This window comes from Eptatretus burgeri, chromosome 9, assembly GCF_056783735.1.
Source record: "Eptatretus burgeri isolate ZD-2024b chromosome 9, Ebu_testis_v1, whole genome shotgun sequence".
Taxonomy (NCBI): Eukaryota; Metazoa; Chordata; class Myxini; order Myxiniformes; family Myxinidae; genus Eptatretus; species Eptatretus burgeri.
The window spans coordinates 102,865,461-102,886,315 of record NC_140969.1 but is presented as its reverse complement, the minus strand read 5'-3'; the positions used below and the strand labels follow the sequence as shown (position 1 = coordinate 102,886,315).

Below are 20,855 nucleotides of genomic sequence, written 5' to 3'. Positions count from 1 at the left end.
TGCCTGTCTTATCGAGTCAGGCCACGAACCCGTCGTGTAGTAGATAGTAGAAAAATCGTGCAAATTATGATACAAGCATCAAATTTGGCATTTCTGTTCTGCAGGGCTTTCTGATCAAATCGGCCCAATTGGCCATTTGAAAATCCAAGATGGCGGCCATTTTTCAAGATGGCCGCCAAGTTAGCCTCCCGAAGTTGACTTTTTGCTGAGAAGTATTTGTAGTTGTCCGATTTGCACGATCTAAATGTGGATTCCTATGTTTTCAAGCCTGCTGGAGTGGATTTTCCTGTTTTTAAAGCCCCCTGACACACACTTTTTCTAATTTCGCACATTTGTTTATGATTTTCATGTTTGCATGACTTAACATGCATGCTGTAGTAGCTACTTATGCATGGGATGCAGGGGTGTAGTGTTAGAGGTCGTACCTTTGTTTCAGCAGTCAGCCAAATCCCTTGGATGGACTACTGGCACTGGTCCTCATCACTGGCCCAACTCGCATCTATGGCTCCAAGAAGTTGCTAGTGCACGGCATCAGCCACACCCTGGTAAACCGCGTTGGTTCGCGGGCTAAACGAGATGAGGGTAGCACACAGGTCTCTGCGTGTGATGGAGTACATCTAGCTCCAAATTTTCGAAGTGCACAAAGTTGATGAAACAGATGTGCTGATTGAATCCAGGCCACTTACCAGTGCTTTAATCAACATTTCCAGTTCTTCGCCAAGTAAGAATTTCTTGAAGAAGTGATTGTCAGGCACTACCAAGGCACATTGGTGACATCACTGCTGTGAAACTCAGCATGGGGTTCAGTGTCAGCCAAGTAGGAATTGTATGTTGGCATCATTGTTGGCATCATACTGCAACAACTTACTAGTGTCCCAAATGTTGCCTAATCAACCCTGGATCAGTTAAGCAGCCACACCTGAATCGACAGAACGTGCCAGCGCGGGAGAGCCGAGCCAAGGATAACGGGGTTTTCGTTATCTGGATGGTGTACAGATCGCACGGGACTTTATGACACTGGATGAACGATCGGAGCAGGTGTAGGGCAGATGCATAAACCTAGTTGTATCCCATATAGGAAAGTGTCCATTATACATGTACAGGGTGGTAAAAGGATAAACCCTCGACCCTGAACGTCATACTGGCCATGGACACGAGTTCTACTGGTAAATCATGGAACACTGTATGGACCAAGTGCTGCCAATGTCAGGAGGTTAAGAAAGAAGATCTAAAGTCCCCCCAGGCCAATCCTGCCAAAAGAGGAAATGATGGGTATATGAACTTGGCAAGGAATATTCCTCTGTTTCACTCACTCAATGCACTACCAATCAAGCCAGACCCTGCAAGACTTGACGAAGGTGGTGGGATGGAGGAAACCTTGAGACAAAACAAGGCACGATATCATGAGAGTTGCTGGCTTCTATTTAACAACACAAAGTTACACAGAGCTGAAAAAAGATCAATCCCTGCAGGTGCTAGTGATGAGGGCAGTAGAAGTAAGATCCCATGAAAGGTCCAAGAAGCTAAAACACAAGAATGTTTTCTTTGCGAAACCCAGTGTGGCAGTGTGACTTGCAAGAATTCTTCAAGCATGAGAATCGGTCACACCCTGCATCTGTCAGTGACAGCAGCAAGCTTCATACATGTCAGAAGTCACAGCTGGCTGAAATTCTTGAAGCACAAGTGAACATCCCAGACAGAGAACCAAGGGGAGATGCAGTCATCATTGATGGCTCAGCACTTATCAATGCCCTACCTCCACGCACTTCAAAGATATTTGATGACTATGCTAAAGAAGACATCATCCCAAAGGTGGAATCCTATGGTGCCAGGTACGAGAGGGTGGACGTAGTGTTTGATGTGTACAAGAAGTCAAGTCTGAAGTCCGAGGCAAGGTCGAAAAGGTGGCAAGGAATCAGAAGAAGAGTGACAGGAACCAGTAAGACCCCAAGTAACTGGAGAAGCTTTCTTCGAGATGACAGCAACAAGAATGAGCTGTTTCACTTCCTTGCGGAAAAGATATGTGAAGCACAGACGACAAGCACAGTCATTGTCACAAAAGGAGAAGATGCCATTAGCAACACAAGGAAGTCACTGTATGCTGTGTCTCCATGTTGTCATGAAGAAGCTGACACTCGCATATTTGTACACGCCAGGGATGCAACGACGGATGGTAGCAAGTCCATTATCATTAAGGCTAATGACACGGACGTACTAGTCATAGCAATATCTGTACTGCCATCCTTACAGGAACTAGGTCTTGAGAACATGTGGATTGCCTTTGGCCAAGGAGCCAAGGCACGATGGATTCCAATCCATGAGGTAGTTTCTGCAATAGGGCCTGAGAAAGCTAGAGGGATCCCATACTTCCATGTGTTCACTGGATGTGACGTCGTGTTTGCCTTCCACGGTAAAGGGAAGAAAACTGCATGGCAGACTTGGAACGTCTTTGATGATGTTTCTGAAACATTCACCAATCTCAGCCAGCATCCAACATTGATTCGTGATCTTGACCTGCAGAGGCTGGAGAGATTCGTTGTCTTCATGTATGACAGATCAAGCGCAGCCACTGGTGTGGACGGAGCAAGACTGGATCTCTTTGCCCGCAAGCAGAGGCCATACAACTCAATTCCACAAACACAGGCAGCCCTCAGAGAACATGCAAAGCGTGTGGCCTATCAGGCTGGGATCATCTGGGGCCAGGCAACCATCTCCAGTCCAGACACGAGCAGTCCCGCTGAATGGGGGTGGACACAGAAAGGAGAGACGTGGCAGATATGTTGGACAACACTACCCCCTATTGCAGCCAGCTGTCAGGAACTGACCAAGTGTTCCTGTAAGAAAGGTTGCAACCGGAGATGCAAGTGCTTTCAGTCAGGGCTCCCCTGCACAGCACTCTGCAGCTGCATATGTGGACAGTAGCAGCTGGAGGAACATTCACATGGTATGCATAACTTTGAACATTTACTCGCCAGGGCCTGGTTGCAGAAAGGCCTTAGCTTCATATGACAATCATTAAAGTGGTGCAAAATCAGAAAAAGTGTGTGTCAGGGGGCTGTAAAACAGGAAAATCCACTCCAGCAGGCTTGAAAACATAGGAATCCACACCGAGATCATGCAAATCGGACAGTTACAAATACTTCGAAGCAAAAAGTCAACTTCGGGAGGCTAACTTGGAGGCCATCTTGGATTTTCAAATGGCCAATCAGGCAGATTTGATTAGAATCCCCTGGAGAACAAATGTGCCAAATTTGATGCTAGTATCATCATTTGCACGATTCCTCTCAAAAATTGCTGTTATCTGCCCCACTACCAGGCGAGACAGTTCAAAGGTAAATGCACGAAATCTGCACCATACTCTCAGACTCAGGTATTTCATGCAATTCTAATTAAATATTGAAAAAATAAGAAGAGTGGCATCAACACAGTTTGTTGAGCTGTTTGGTATCCCATCAGAGCATTTTTATAGGATTTGTATTAGTCTTATAGTTCTTCCTCAAAAATCCCTTTATACAGCATGAGACCAACTGGTGCTGTATTCTGTCCACAACACTCCTCCACCACCCTCTATCACCAGCAATCGCTCTCCACTTCTCCAACGGTCTCTTCACACAACCTTCCCATCTCAACCCCTCCCTCCCCGTTTTAACACATCTCTCTTCAGAAGTCAGCCTTCCTCCATCCATACCAATGCCCTGTCCACGTTAGCCTGCTCTTTCCACCAATTTCATCTACACACAATCTCCTGAAGTTTGGCCATCATCCTTATATCCACTCTCTTCATTCCCACAATCTTCCTGAACCAATTGTTCTCAGAGTACAACAACCTCTGTTGTTGCTACTCTGTCAGTGCCAGACTGTATAGAAATGTCATCGTCACACATGATCTCAGGACTTTCCCAATATATTCCTGTCCACCAAACCCATTGGACATCATGACAAAAAAAAAAAAAAAATACCAGAAATAAATTACATTGATCATATCATTTCCAAATTCCCAGAAAAGCTTGATTAAACATCACAATAAATTACTGTGCTCTCGTCCATTTTCATCAACCTGTCCAGCTCAGATCATCCATCGGTGAGCAAGGGCTGCTGGCAGCGCTTCACCTAACCACTCCGACTTTACCGCCGTTGCTCGCCGCATCGACAGACCTGCAGAGCCTCCTGCTGCCAAACCATGATGCAAAACAACTGGCCGTAGAGAAACAGCACGCAGTGCTGAAGAAGGCCCAAGAGTTACTGGGCGGTGTGTTGCAAAGGACTCGTATTTTCTATCGGGGCGCAGACGAACGGCCTGCAAAAAGAGACCTCTGCATAGTGCACGCAGCGGGAGTGAAGGTTCATTTCGGGATGATGACATTTTGAGGCCCAGCTTTACACAAATGTCACGAAGCTGCTTCCTAACCTCAGATGCAAGTCTGAGATTGCGGTGATTCAGGGTATTTTCGATGCACCAGGTCTTGTTGCTACCAGATGCAAGATATGCACGGAACACGGCAGCGAGAGTTGGGGCATCGCCATCAGGTGAGGTGAAACGCAGGCAAGCTGTCGCTGCTTGATCGCCTTCCTTTGATCTGCCTGCTGACGTTAAGAAAAACGAATCAACAGAAAGAACAGCAGCAAAAGTAAGCATCTCTTCCAAGCATGACAGTTCAGAACCAGCAAGCAAGGCCTTGGCGAGTTGAGGATCCAAAGGGAAGGCTGCTAGAGTTCGACCGAGAGTTGTTAAAACAATTTTTTTCTGGTTGTTCTTTCTGTCATCGGTCTTTACAACCATTCCATTGATGGTGCTGTGCTCTTCATTGGTCGATTTTGATGGCCTCACTCCATTGTCCGCCTGCATCCCACGTGCACCTTGTGTTATAGTTTCAATCCTCTTTACAGCCCCAAGCCACTGCAATGTCTGCAGGGAAGCTTGAATGGCATCTGGGGATGGTCGGTCCATGAAATCAAAATCTTCTACATTAGGCACACCGATTGCAAGTAGATTCAGCAAGACAGACGTAAGGTCACATCTCTGGATCTCAGGCGTGGCAAGCGGTGACAGTGCCATAAACTGTTTGTGTGTGTAGAGGCGAAAGCAAATGCCAGGCCCATCTCTGCCAGCACGACCAGCTCGCTGTGCTGCCTGCGACTGTGCCACGGGACCCACAGCTAAAACCTCCGCACCAAGTTCCGCATTGTGGCGCTTAATCTTCACTACCCCCGAATCAATGACATACCGGATGCCAGGAATCGTAAGCGACGTCTCGGCGATATTAGTTGCCAGCACGACTTTCCTGCAGTCGGGCGACACCGGTGAGAACACACGCTGTTGCACAGTGGGGGGCAGAGCAGAGTACAGTGGCAAAACTTCTATGCGGTGCACCCCGGCATTGCCCACAGCCACACGAGATAGCTGACGACAGATACGTGCCGTAGCTTCAATTTCATCTTGGCCCGTCAAAAACACAAGAATGTCTCCTCGATCCTCTTCGCGATGAACCTGAAAAAGAATAGAAGTGGGTGAGCAACAGATTTAAAAATAAATATATCAACAAAGCAAAAACAACGAGAAAGAGCAGTGTTTGCAGACCCTCGGCAGGATTTCTTTTGTGTGGTGTTTGAATAATTTTGTGTGGTGTATTTCATGTAGTATTTGTGTGCTGGTGTGTTATGTAATTAAAAGACATGATTAGAACTGTCACTTGATAACTGCCGGCAGTGATGACCCGGTACACCAAGATGTCCCGCTGAAATGCAATCCCGCTTTGATCGGACACCTGAACCTGACCCATGATGTTCAATATTATTCAATTGAATTTGGAATTGGATTAAAATAAATGAATTTCAAATCAAAAGGAAGACCAAATAGGTACAGTCCTGCATTGAAGTAATCAGAAGGAACCCAAACAAGCAAAAAAGCAATGATGAAGTCATCAGGAGGAACCTGGATAGGATTCACATTTCAGCTGCTACTCCTCTACCCTGAAACCCATCCAGACACAGCCAAGTGAGCCATTCTCCAAAAAAATAAATAAAAACAAAAACCCAAATCTAAAAAATTAAATAATTCTACCTGCCAGGCCATGTGTCCGATCAAGTTGAAATTTAAAGCATGTATTTCCCATCACTATGACATCATAAATGTGAAGTTTCACGTCGATTGATGAAGCGGTTCAAGAGAAAACATTATTTAATATTTTTCTTCAATCCAATATGGCTGCCAAACCATGCGACCTATCAATTATTCCTTCAAAAAAAAAAAAAATCGAACACCCAAGGCTTGGGGAACATTTGTGTGAAGTTTCCCCTTCCTCGCTGTTCTGGCCAAGATGATATTTGTAGGTTTTCGGGTAAATCCAATATGGCTGCCAAACCATGTGACCTATGATATCACTGATGTGAACCTTTTGTTCCTCATGGATAGGCAATCATACTTGTAAAGTTTCGCCTCGATCTGTTCGGCCACTTCAGAGAAGATTTTTGAAGGTTAAAAAAAACAAAAAACAATATGGCTGCCGAATCACGTGACCGATGAGGTCATCATTTTTTGTTTTTCTGGGGACCACTTTATCCTGATACGACACTCAAAAATTTCCATAATGATCAGATGCAGCGTTCTACATCGGTAATTATAATGTCACAACGAAGGCACCTATGACATCATAAAAAAATTCACACTTATTCCCCATGAAGAGTACTTTCCGTGTGCCAAGTTTCAATTTTTTTCCTTGGTGGGATTAAAATAAATTAATTTCAAATCGAAAGCCAAAAAGGACATGCAGCACGATATCTCAAAAAAGTTGTGTACGGATTCGGATGAAACTTGGTGGACATGCTGGGTTTGTGACAAGGACGAATTGATTCGATCTTGGTGAAGATCCAAATCTGGATTGAACGACTAGAATTTTAAAAGTGATTCCACACCATTGAGAGATCCCCATAACATGATGCTGCCACCACCATGCTTCACAGTAGGGATGGTGTTCTTTGGGTGATGTGCCGTGTTGGGTTTGTGCCAAACGTAACGTTTTGCATTTTGGCCCAAAAGTTCCATTTGGTTTCGTCAGACAACAAAACTTTTTGTCACATGGATCTCTGGAATGTTTTTTTTCATACCTCAAATGGGACTCAAGGTGGGCTTTTTTGAGCAATGGCTTCCTTCTTGCCACCCTACCGCACAGGCCAGACTTGTGGAGTGCTTGGGATATTGTTGTCACGTACACACAAGTGACCAGTCTTTCTATAAAGACCTGTAGCTCTTTCAAAGTTGCCGTTGGCCTATTGGTAACCTCTCTAATCAGTCTCCTTGTTTGGTCATCTAGTTTGAAGGGACGGCATGATCTAGACAGGGTCTGGGTGGTACCATACGCCTTCCACTTCTTAATGATCGTCTTGACTCTGCTCCACGGGATATTCAAGGCCTTTGAAATATTGTTCTACCCATCCCCTGATCTGTGCCTTTCCACAGCTTTTTCATGGAGGTATTTTGAAAGCTCCTTGGTGCTCATGGTTGATTCGTTGCTGTGAAATGCACTACCCAGGGGAGGAAACCTACAGGAACAGCTGATTTTATTATGAAACTAAAAGGGGACCCAGTAGAGCGCATACCTCCACCACGCAATGCCTGATCCACGAGAACATATCAGGCTCGTTACATTTTTGAGATATCATGCAATATATCGTTTTTAGCCCCGTCTCTCAATGGTGAAGAATCACTTAAAAAATTATCAGATCCGGATCTTCATCAAAGTTGAATCAATTCTAACTTGTCACACATCCAACATGTCCACCAAGTTTCATCCAAATCCATCCACAACTTTATGAGATATCGTGCTATATATCATATTTGGCCCTATCTCTCAATTGTGAAGAATCACCTTAAAAATTCTAGTAGTCGTATCTGGATCCGGATCTTCACCAAAATCGAATTAGTTCGTCCTTGTCACACACCCAACCTGTCCACAAAATTTCATCTGGATCCATGCACAACTTTTTGAGATATCATGTACACAGACAAACTGATAGAAAGGGGTGAAAACATAACCTCCTTGACCTTCAGTGGTGGAGGTAATAATCATAATCACGAATATTTAATACAGGTGGAGACCAATTAACTTGGTGTGTGATTTTGAAGGTGATTGGTGACACCTGAGCTAATTTACAATCACTATGATAAGGGGGTGGGGGTAGGTGGACACTTATCCAACCAAGATATTCTGGTGTTGTATTTATAATTGATTTTCTGAAATTTAAATCCTCAATTTTCATCCGATCGAACTGAAATTTGAACAGGATTTTCATAAAAATGACCATCATGCGTCACGTGCTCATGGCAGCCATATTGGATCGAAGGGAAAAATCTTCGAAAGGGAAACCAATCAATGCAAATTTTAATTGAACTACTCAGAAGATATATGGTTTGATCAAGATAACGCCATCGGTCACGTGGTCTGACGGCCATATTGGATCAAAGGACAAAAACACAAAAACCTGAAGAAAATAAAACAAGAGTTGGCCCACACCAAGTCCTTCTCAAGACTGTGTGGGGTATGTATTCTTTGAATACCATCTCGTGTTTGGGCGTGACGGAGGCAGCCATCTGTTTCCCACCATTCTCTCTTTAAAAACTCCAACGGAGACCATACCAGAAAACCCATCCTAAATCTTTGTTTGTCCGAGTACTTCGGGGAATCTCTCGACCTTGTGAAAAACCAAACCTATCATCATTTACTTTCAACGATGTGTATAAAGCAAGTCGTTGAGGCAGGCGCCATTGTGCTTCAGTGGAACTTCTGAGCAGGAAATGCGACCTGCTGGTCCCACAAATAGCGGTTCAAGCCCGAGAAACCACCACACAGAAGCGGGGTGCTATCCGTGCGGACGAAGCCATTGCCAACATTGAGAGGAAATTGTGTGAGAATGGAAAGGATCTGTGGTGCAAGGGAGCGAATGGGGGGGGGGGGTGACCAGTGTGACCACTCCTTGGCTTTTTTCACATGATCTTGGCTATTCGTTGTTCACCTTGGCGTCTTAGTTTTCTATTATCATCGTTTTTCTGAAACCTTGTGAATTCTTTCCTTTTTTCATTGGCTCGCCTTGGCATTTATGAAAATGAGGCGTGGTCACACAGGGTGGGAAATTAGGTGGTGGTGAGGGTGTGTGAGGGTGTGCGTCAGGATATTTAAATCCAGTTTGAACTCATGATCGGTACATGTTCATTGTTCATTGTGTAAAATGGACAAGGTACCAATATGAATCAACGATGTCAGACTGCGATGAAATATGATTTAAAAACATTTTGAGTTCTTTCATCCGGTTCAACAATAAAAGGTGTCCTTTTAATTCATTTATTTAATCCGATCGTGGTATTTTTTTTAACCACGGACGGCTTCCAGCTCGTCGATTTGAATCACGTCCAGATTTGATGGAACATCACGAATGCTTTGTAAAGTTTTCCTTGCTCACGTTTGTGATGTTCAATCGTTAGTTATCGAAATACCATCCTAATAGAAACATCTACTATTTAGGGAACAAGTATTTGGCCACAAACAAACAAACAAATAAATAAATACAAAACCAGAGAATGGTGGTTACACATTGACAGGATATATTATGGGCGTTGAAGTAAATATCATGAATAATAATAATAGCGAACGTAGTGAGCTTCATACTTAACGCGTGCACATGAGAGAATAGGAAACGACAACAACAACACAATACCCTGGCAATTGGAATCCGTGTCGTTGGCTATGACCCTTTTGCTTCCGTTTTTTTTTGCTTCTGGTTTTTTTATTTGTTTCAAGTTTTAGTCATGGGGAATGATGCATGCCGGGAGATAAAGGCATCGTCGGAGACATGAAAGACCCAAATAATATCAAACATGGTGTATATTTCCTCGACTGATTTTAATAAAGATATCTCCCGCATCATCAAAAAATAATTTTTAATCGTGATTTACGTTATTTGATCGCTGATCCCGAATCCAGGCCGAAGTAACCGGAAATTGTGTATACAGCTGTGAACAAGTTATCGGTAAAGTCAGAAGCGAATGTAAGAAGAATTATACGTTCGCTTCTGGTATTAATTTTTTTTGTTGTGAAGGTAATGTTGAGGAAAATTTTTTTCTTTCAGATGAGATCCTGTTCTAGGCGGTGTAGTTGTTGTTGTGAAGGTAATGTTGAGGTAATATTTTTTTTTAGATGACATCCTGTTCTAGGCGGTGTAGTTGTTGTTGTAATATTTATTTTTTCAGATGAGATCCTGTTCTGGGCGGTGTAGTTGTTGTGAAGGTAATGTTGAGGTAATATATTTTTTTTAGATGAGATCCTGTTCTTGGCGGTGTAGTTGTCGTTGTGAAGGTAATGTTGAGGTAATATTTATTTTTTCAGATGAGATCCTGTTCTGGGCGGTGTAGTTGTTGTTGTGAAGGTAATGTTGAGGTATAATGTTGAGGTAATATTTATTTTTTCAGATGAGATCCTGTTCTCGGCGGTGTAGTTGTTGTTGTGAAGGTAATGTTGAGGAAATTTTTTTTCTTTCAGATGAGATCCTGTTCTAGGCGGTGTAGTTGTTGTTGTGAAGGTAATGTTGAGGTAATATTATTTTTTTTAGATGAGATCCTGTTCGAGGCAGTGTAGTTGTTGTTGTGAAGGTAATGTTGAGGTAATATTTATTTTTTCAGATGAGATCCTGTTCTGGGCGGTGTAGTTGTTGTTGTGAAGGTAATGTTGAGGTAATATTTTTTTTTTTTTAGATGAGATCCTGTTCTTGGCGGTGTCGTTGTCGTTGGCGTTGTGAAGGTAATGTTGAGGTAATATTTATTTTTTCAGATGAGATTCTGTTCTGGGCGGTGTAGTTGTTGTTGTGAAGGTAATGTTGAGGTAATATTTATTTTTTCAGATGAGATCCTGTTCTGGGCGGTGTAGTTGTTGTTGTGAAGGTGATGTTGAGGTAATATTTATTTTTTCAGATGAGATCCTGTTCTTGGCGGTGTCGTTGTCCTTGCGAAGGTAATGTTGAGGTAATATTTTTTTTTTTTTTACATGAGATCCTGTTCTTGGCGGTATATTGTTGTTGTGAAGGTAATGTTGAGGAAGTATTTTTTTTTTTTTACATGAAATCCTGTTCGAGGCGGTGTAGTTGTTGTGAAGGTAATGTTGAGGTAATATTTATTTTTTCAGATGAGATCCTGTTCTGGGCAGTGTAGTTGTTGTGAAGGTGATGTTGAGGTAATATTTATTTTTTCAGATGAGATCCTGTTCTGGGCGGTGTAGTTGTTGTTGTGAAGGTAATGTTGAGGTAATATTTTTTTTTTTTAGATGAGATCCTGTTCTTGGCGGTGTAGTTGTCGTTGTGAAGGTAATGTTGAGGTAATATTTATTTTTTCAGATGAGATCCTGTTCTGGGCGGTGTAGTTGTTGTTGTGAAGGTAATGTTGAGGTATAATGTTGAGGTAATATTTATTTTTTCAGATGAGATCCTGTTCTGGGCGGTGTAGTTGTTGTTGTGAAGGTAATGTTGAGGAAATTTTTTTTCTTTCAGATGAGATCCTGTTCTAGGCGGTGTAGTTGTTGTGAAGGTAATGTTGAGGTAATATTATTTTTTTATATGAGATCCTGTTCGAGGCAGTGTAGTTGTTGTTGTGAAGGTAATGTTGAGGTAATATTTATTTTTTCAGATGAGATCCTGTTCTGGGCGGTGTTGTTGTTGTGAAGGTAATGTTGAGGTAATATTTATTTTTTCAGATGAGATCCTGTTCTGGGCGGTGTAGTTGTTGTTGTGAAGGTAATGTTGAGGTAATATTTATTTTTTCAGATGAGATCCTGTTCTGGGCGGTGTAGTTGTTGTGAAGGTGATGTTGAGGTAATATTTATTTTTTCAGATGAGATCCTGTTCTGGGCGGTGTAGTTGTTGTTGTGAAGGTAATGTTGAGGTAATATTTTTTTTTTTAGATGAGATCCTGTTCTTGGCGGTGTAGTTGTTGTTGTGAAGGTAATGTTGAGGTAATATTTATTTTTTCAGATGAGATCCTGTTCTGGGCGGTGTAGTTGTTGTTGTGAAGGTAATGGTGAGGTATAATGTTGAGGTAATATTTATTTTTTCAGATGAGATCCTGTTCTGGGCGGTGTAGTTGTTGTTGTGAAGGTAATGTTGAGGAAAATTTTTTTCTTTCAGATGAGATCCTGTTCTGGGCGGTGTAGTTGTTGTTGTGAAGGTAATGTTGAGGTAATATTTTTTTTTTAGATGAGATCCTGTTCTTGGCGGTGTAGTTGTCGTTGTGAAGGTAATGTTGAGGTAATATTTATTTTTTCAGATGAGATCCTGTTCTGGGCGGTGTAGTTGTTGTTGTGAAGGTAATGTTGAGGTAATATTTATTTTTTCAGATGAGATCCTGTTCTGGGCGGTGTAGTTGTTGTTGTGAAGGTAATGTTGAGGTAATATTTATTCTTTCAGATGAGATCCTGTTCTAGGCGGTGTAATTGTTGTTGTGAAGGTAATGTTGAGGTAATATATATATTTTTTAGACGAGATCCTGTTCTTGGCGGTGTAGTTGTTGTTGTGAAGGTAATGTTGAGGATTTTTTTTTTTCAGACGAGATCCTGTTCTCGGTGGTGTAGTTGTTGTTGTGAAGGTAATGTTGAGGTAATAAAGATATCTCCCGCATCATCAAAAAATAATTTTTAATCGTGATTTGCATTATTTGGTCGGCGATCCCAAATCCAGGCCGAAGTAATCGGAAATTGCAGAAATCGAATGTCAGAAGAATTCTACGTTCGCTTCTAGGCTTCGCCTATTCCATATTATTTATAATAACAAGAAGTGAATACTTCGATATCGCGCGGCTGGGAGCAGTAAAAGTCTCGGTTAAGAATGATGAAACAATTTTGCAGTTATAAAATTTAAATGTAGACACGGTCAATTCGCATGCATGATGGGAAGAGTTGTGACGTTGGACAAATTTCTATTTATAGCCCTCAAATCAAAGGGACGTACGCGGCCATAAGTGTGACAGAATAGCCAATTATATAACAGCGCGATGTAACGAGAGTTACAACGCTGCGTGCCAACAACTAAATGAACAGGAAGATCATCACTTCCGGCTCAGAAAATCAACTTCCGGCGTCACACAGAAAACGATTCAGCACAAAAAAACGCCGCTTTTCTGCATTAACCCCACCCACAATCCACCCGGCAATCCCCGCCCACAATCCACCCGGCAATCCCCGCCCACAATCCACCCGGCAATCCCCGCCCACAATCCACCCGGCAATCCCCGCCCACAATCCACCCGGCATATCTCCGCCCACAATCCACCCGGCAATCCCCGCCCACAATCCACCCGGCAATCCCCGCCCACAATCCACCCGGCAATCCCCGCCCACAATCCACCGGGCAATCCCCGCCCACAATCCACCCGGCATTCTCCGCCCACAATCCACCCGAAAATCTCCGCCCACAATCCACCCGGCAATCCCCGCCCACAATCCACCCGGCAATCCCCGCCCACAATCCACCCGGCAATCTCCGCCCACAATCCACCCGACAATCTCCGCCCACAATCCATCCTGCAATCTCCGCCCACAATCCACCCGGCAATCCCCACCCACATCACACCCAACAATAAGTGCGACAGAAGACACAGGACAGAATAGCCAATTATATAAGAGCGCGATGTCGCCGCTGTAATAATAATTTATACTATATTATTAACCTGGAAGATCGTAACCAGAGTCGCGTGTAAATAGTCCAGTTGAGGAGACTTGGCATGGCGCAGCTCCAGGGCTCGCTGTCTGCCCCGCACAAACAGCACGGGGGCGCCGTTGAGGTACCGACGAAGACGCAGCACGTCCGGCGTGGCCGTCATGACGACGAGCTTGAGGGGTCTCCGCGTGCCGCGACGCGCCCCCTGCGCCGCACGTGCCAGCGCGAGCGCCACGTCCGTGTGCAGGGCGCGCTCGTGCACCTCGTCCAGCACGAGCACGTCGTAGCGCGCGAGGCGCGGGTCCGAGATCGCTTCGCGGCACAGCACGCCGTCCGTGCAAAAGCACAGCGTCGTGCCGGGGCTGAGCGCGCGCTCGAAACGCACGGAGTACCCGACCTGTGCGCCCAGCACGGACGCGCGCTCGCTCGATACCCGAGAAGCCAACGCGATGGCGGCGACTCGCCGGGGCTGGCTCACGCACACCACCCCGCCACGCGGGACCACGTGGTCCAGCAAATACTGAGGTACCTGCGTGCTCTTACCCGAGCCCGTGTCGCCCACGACGATGGCCGTGTCGAGCCGACGGAACTGCGATACGAGCGCTTGGCGAGCCTCGGCTATCGGCAACCCGAGTCTGTCGTTCGCCAAATCGCCCGTTGATGAGAGCCGCGGCCGTTTGTACGGAACGTGCGAATCACCGCGCGGCGCCATCATCGCACGACACGAACCACGTGACTCGGAGCGTCGTTCACTTCGTTCGGTCGGAACACGAATTTTTGTTTTCGGATCACAGTCGGTGACACCATGTAAAAAACAAGATCAAGCACAATTATTATAACCGGGGGAGGAATAATAATAATCTCGAAGGGACAACTAACTAATTTTCGTCAAAACTTCGTTACTGCAGCGACCGATACCGTCATGGCCGAACGCATCGCACAAAAATACTCTCGAAAGTTCGATTCGGAAACGTCGTCGGAAGGTTCGTTTTGTCCTATAATTCAGTTCAGCGAATAGCTCAGGAGGTAACCTGCGTAGCACGAGTTCGATTCCAGACTGCGCTATAAACTACCGCACTGGTGAACCGCAGGCACAGCGAAGAGAGGGCCGTCCTGGGCGTGAGAGACGCGTTCACTCTGGTGGCTTTGATATAACAAGGACAAATGTGTCCACGAGCAGCGTCCTCAAGGTTTTGTCGGCTAAAAAAAAAAATTAAAAAATTAAAAAATTAAAAAACAACAACTTCCGATATTTCGTCACGTGCCTTGATTAAGCCAATAGCGAAACGCGTCATAATGTATTTACGTATTCACGATATATCGTGTAATTTACGAAATAAATAATGTATTTACGAAATTACAATACGATAAATGGAATAATGTTTAAATAGTAACGTGAACTTTTCGAAACTTTAAAGCAAATGTCCCAATATATTTAAAAGTTCATAATATACGTTCTCAAAAGCACCGTCTATGTGAGGATGTGTACATGTGATTAGTATTTAAGGAGATCCGGATCTTGCAGATACAAGAGCTGAGTCCGAGAGGTAAAGGGTTTCTGTGAAGAAGAAGAAGAAGAAGAAGAAGATTGGAAGGAGCAACGACAAAACCAGCGCAGCTTCATCTCCGCATTGTGAATGCTCTGGAATGAGTGAATGAAATAGGGGGAATGAAAATATAAATTGGAGTCATTCGCTGATCACGAACAGCAGGATAAAAAAAAACAACAACAAATAATCATAATATGCATGTGGCACCAAAACAGGCCTCTGCTTGTCCTGCTGCTCCGATTCTGCAGAGGGAGGACGAGGGGAACCGACGCGCGAGGACGAGCGCGCGCCACCTTCAGGACGCGGCATCGAGCACGTGCCGCACGTGCGTGCTCCTCGTCGCTGACGTTGCTCCGTCTCTGGGTTAAAAAAAAAATTATTATTTTATTTTATTATTCCCACCCATCGCTCGTCCTTGTCGCCGCACTGCCATCTTATCAATTTGTCGTTCCACATAAATCATCGCCTGTTCACCGGCACGGCCGGTTCGAGGTGCCATGATCTCCGTACCGGGTGAGCCGCAGGTGAGTCGGACCAGCCCGTACCTTCGCACCCTCCCACCTTGGTTTTCCCCGATGGGTTCATTGCGTTCGCTCTGTGGGTGACAACACGCAGTGGTGATACCTTTCATGCCGTGCTTTTGTTTTATACCATACAGGTGTGACTAATCATATATATATATATATATATATATATATATATATATATATATATATATATATATATATATATATATATATATATATATGTCTGTGACCGTGGGTGTGGCTCATCCTTGTCTTACATTAATTATCATTTTTCTCTCCCCCTCCATCCTGGGTCAACGTGGGACCCAGTTGGGGTCATCGCACCACCGGTACCTGTTGCAAGGTGTGCTGTGTTTTTTTTTTTTTTTTTCGGTGTTCTCACGTAATCTGATTCGGGATTCTGTGTCGTGACATTATTCCCGTGAGTCTATCAGCACGAGTTCCATTTGAGGACGGAAATTCATTTGAATCGACGGATCCCCCATAGATGTCCTTCATCGATCTTTTTTTGTCGAAACCAGCAGCTACCACTACTACGATTACCCCCCCCCCTAAGGGCCATCTTGTTCCAAGCATCCAGCATGTTGTTCTGACACGTACCTTAATCTGGGCGGTGTACAGGTAACTGACAGCTGTCTTAATCGCTCCCGAAAATAAAAATTTTATAAAATAACCCGGGTTACGTACACGAAGCAAAAACATACCGACTACTTGTAATACAAAACACCTCACAGCGCTGGATACGGTGGGGACAGTAAATGGTGGAGACTTGTAATACTCCCCCCCCCCCCCCAACTTGAGGTGGCGCTACACAATCCACATCTACATCGAGAATTTGTGTCCCACACTCTCCCCCCAAGACCACCGGCAAGGATTAACAAACTCAGATGAGCTAAGATCCTCGTCCTCTAAATGATGATGTCATAAAAACGAATATGACGTCATTGTGATGTATCAGGTTTGTGATAAATGATCTGTGCTAATGCCCGGCTTGATTCGCCCCAAACAAAATTCAAGCAGCTTGCTGAGTTTCGGAGATAATGGTATAGGCGATTTCCATTAGCGGCGATATTATGACGTCAACTTTTTTTCTCGGAAGAATTTCCAAAATCGGAGATGGTTACTGCCTGCGCGTGGGTTTTCTGCATACACATGGCAAGTTTCATGAAGATCCGATGAAAACTCTGGGTTGTGAAAGAAAAAATGTCAAAAAAATAGGAATGACGTCATAATTTCTATGACGTCATAGTAATGTATCATATGTGCGATAATTCATCTCTGCTAATGCCCTGTTCGATTCCCGCAAACAGAATTCAAAAAGCTTGCCTAGTTTCGGAGATTATTTTTGACGTCATAACTTTTTTTCTCGTAGGAATTTTCTAAATCGGAGATGGTTACTGTCTGCGAGGGTATTTCTACATATATACGCCAAGTTTCAGGAAGTTTCGATGAAAACTGTAGGCTGTGAAACAAAAAAGTCCACAAGAAGAAGATTAAGAACAACAACGTGAGTAAGACTTCGAGATCCTCCACGAGGATCTAAAAAACCCCTTTCACCAATTGCGGTCATGCTGATCCTATGTTGCAAGTCTGGATGTAATCGGCTCAGAACTCTAGGAGTAGCGTGATACGCACACGTGTAATAAGAGTATCACTTTACAATGGGTCCAACTTTTAGACTGGGGTGTTAAGTTCCTCGAGGCTTTTTCTTGTGAACATCTTTCTCACAAGACACCTTTTAGATATCCATAGCACCCAAAGTTGTGCGTGTCCAATTTGGGGTCGTCGATGGACAAGAAGATAAATTCCCCAAACCGGTCCATTGCCCGCTGTGGGTCGACATTCAAAGTTTTTGAATTTGGAATGTTTGTTTCATTACAGTTCTCTATTAGTGATGAGCAAAGTGGGCAAAGTACCGTAACATGTCGATGGCACAAACTATGTCGTGCTTGGTACCATGGTACAGATTTATTTCATTTTGTCCCACACTCGTGTCTATTGGGTACAGACATGTTTTAGCGACAACTTCTTCAGAAAATACGACCAAAAACGAATGGATGACCTGACATGCTGATTATGGCAAGAAAGGTCGTATGTAGCGTGTTTGCCTCCAAGTTGATAATATTAATTAATTCCCAAATAGAATAAGATCTAACTGTAAACAGGCATCCTGATGTTTACCCGGTGATGTTTAGGATCATATGTTATAAATTATACCATCTTTGTTTTTTGGGGTAGGTGAAGTCAGCTGTCCTGTCCGCAAGTATTCACTTGAGGCCATTGAAAACTCCACTGTACTTTTTGAAAAACGAGTAGGCTGTTGCGTGTTGGTACCCCAGTCGAGTTCGAAGTTATTCCAGAGGACAGATGACTTCTTTTTATGCATGCAGTACGAGGCTGCGGGGTAGCATCATTGGCTAAGGCTGCCGCTGTGCTGCTGATGCCGAGCGCTCTGCTGGTTCGGGTGCCGGTGATGGCTCGAGTAATCTTCACGAAGGACACTGTGAGACCTTTACTGTGTACCAACTAGTACCGGCAGACGGTATGCTATTTTGACGTCCATCCGAGGGACGGCACACACATTGATGAATCGCCCTGCCCGTTAAACACCCGGATGACAGTTTATAGCTCGGTTGGGATTCAAACCCAGGCTAGCCAGCTTGGACGGTGTGTGTACCTCTTGGGCCTAGAGTCTAGGCCATCCTACCAGCCCAGAACACAGACTAATATCTGACGAACGCTGGCCTACTTGAATCTCCAAATTATAAATTGCATGCGGAAACAAACGCTCTTTGTTCCCCACAGATGGATACATTATCCCTTAGATTAGAGGGACACGCGTGCCCACGTGCACATATATAGAAATATATATTTTAAGTTGAACAAATTCGCCAACAACCTGAACATTTAAACTAATTTAAATTTTAAACCTCCAAGTGTTTGTATCCCTAAAGTAAGAGGTTTTCATCATTTGTCAGCAACTGACAGATTTTTCTCACCGCTTCAATCATTGGCTCGGCTTGGTTCTTCAGAGAAGTTCAAATTAAATCGAATCAAATCAAATTTCGGTTTAATTTTAAGTTTAATCAAAGACACAACAACTAGTCCAAGAACTAAAAGAGTTCAGTTCCATCAAATTAAAATACAATAAAATAGTGAAATACACTACTGGTCAGAAGTTTTAGAACACCCCCATTTTTCCAGTTTTTACTGTAATTTAAGCAGTTTAATGTTTCAATGTACTCTGAAATTAAAGGATAGAACAAATAAACAATTGCAGATAAAAAAGAAATCATGGAATCGTTTTGTTGAATAAAATTTAATCTAAATTTTTGACTAATCAAAGTAGCCACCTTTTGCAGATATAACAGCCGAACATACTCGGGGCATTCTTTCTGCAATGGAAATCAAATATTGTTTGGAAAGTTCTTTCCAACACTGTTGCAGAAGTTCCCACAAATGTGTTGCACTTGTAGATTGCTTTGCTTTCACCCTTCTGTCCATTTCATCCCAAACCAGCTCGATGGGGTTTAAGTCTGGAGACTGTGCTGGCAATTCCATGATTTGAAGCCTACAGTCTTGTTCTTTTCTTCGAAGGTAGTTCTGACATAGCCTGGTGGTATGTTTTGGGTCGTTATCTTACTGTAGGATGAACCCCTGACCAACTAGGCGTAGACCAGAGGGTATTGCATGGCACTGCGAAATGCTGTGGTTGCCCTTTTGGTTCAGGGTGCCAGTCACTCTGTGCAAGTCGCCGACTCTGGATCCAGCAAAAGAGCCCCCGTTCATCACGCTTCCTCTTCCATGTTTGACAGTTGGTGTCACACATTGAGGAACCATCCTTTCACCTACTCGACGGCATACAAAAACCCTGCGTAATGAAACGAACATTTCAAATTTTGATTAATCGGTCCAGAAGATCTTCTTCCAGTTTTCAGTAGTCCAGTGGCGGTGCTTCATGTCCCAGGCAAGCCTCTTTTTCTTATTTTGCCATCTTAGCAATGGCTTTCTTACTGCCACTCGACCTGTCAAACCTGCAGCTCGAAGTTCACAGTTGAAGTTCACAGTTCAACTTCACAGTTGAAACTGAGACTTCCTTACTTAGACCAGTGTTAACCTGTGCTTGAAGCTGCTGTCCTGTGAGCCGCCGATCACACAAGCTGTTGACTTTCAGAAACTTGTCTTCTGATTGTGTTATGGTTTTGGGTCTGTCAAACCTCTTCCTGTCAGAGTTTCCTCCAGTTTCCAAGTGTCTTTTGATGGTGTAGGAAACTGTACTCACTGACACCTTGGCTTACTTTGCAATTTCTCTAAAGGAAAGACCTACACTTTTAAGGATTATAATGGTCTGTCTGTCTTCCTTTGTTAATTGTCTTTTTCTCACCATTATGACAGCAATATACTACTTCCTGCAGTGCAATATTGTCCAAATAATGCCTCAGAGGGTGTAACAGCACAGTCTGTTCCAACACTGCTATTATACAGACAGAGGGTTTGTAACTAATCAACAAAAGTTGGGACACCTGCAGGAGTTGTTTGCATCAACTTCAAGGGCCTTTTTTAACAACTCTGAAATTTACATTATTTTAAAGTTTCTGGTAACCTAAACTTTTTTAACCTCTGGCAGTTTACCACTTAGTTTTGTACCATTTCAGGTTATTGACTGGACTTGAACTGCTTAAATTTCAGTAAAAACTGGAAAAATGGGGGTGTTCTAAAACTTTTGACCGGTCATGTATATCCATGTATAAGATTTAATATATATACAATGATTGGAGGAAGTGAAGATGCTCGCAGATGGAGTTAATGCAGATAAATTCAGAGGGGGTAAATCTGAGCAAATTTTTAACAAAATGTGAATCGATTTCATTTGCAGATTCAAAGAATGATTTATCACTTTCAGGAAGAGAAAATGATTGCTTTGTGAGTCTCGTTAAATTCCGCATTTGTTTATGCCATTTACCTGGTTCTGTTGGTTTGTGTTCACAAACTGCTCAATGTCAATCCACACTTTTTATCCTTGACCCTTTCCAAATGTTCGGTCCACATTAGTATATTCGACATCCTCAGCTGTTCCATGTGGTCAGCT

General features: G+C 43.6%; 2 protein-coding genes across 8 annotated transcripts in view; one reads left to right on the top strand and one right to left on the bottom strand.

Moving 5' to 3' along the window:
• Positions 1-1,152: 1,152 nt before the first annotated feature.
• On the bottom strand, positions 1,153-14,441 carry LOC147020775 (ATP-dependent RNA helicase DHX33-like). Its single transcript, XM_085896418.1, has 2 exons — positions 13,700-14,441; positions 1,153-5,488 (listed from the first exon to the last, which is right to left on the bottom strand). Exons 1-2 carry the CDS (start codon positions 14,402-14,404, stop codon positions 4,067-4,069), a joined length of 2,127 nt encoding a protein of 708 aa, XP_085752544.1. The 5' UTR covers positions 14,405-14,441; the 3' UTR covers positions 1,153-4,066.
• Positions 14,442-15,541: 1,100 nt separating this feature from the next.
• Positions 15,542-20,855, top strand: part of LOC147020774 (centrosomal protein of 170 kDa-like) — a 111,088-nt gene continuing 105,774 nt past the window's right edge. For all 7 annotated transcript variants that reach the window (XR_015061957.1, XM_085896413.1, XM_085896409.1 and 4 more), the window contains exon 1: positions 15,542-15,763. Coding sequence is in view for 6 of the 7 variants with exons in the window: in XM_085896413.1 (XP_085752539.1) it covers positions 15,737-15,763 (27 nt within the window). In the remaining variant the exon portion in view is untranslated. The remainder of the gene's footprint in view (positions 15,764-20,855) is intronic.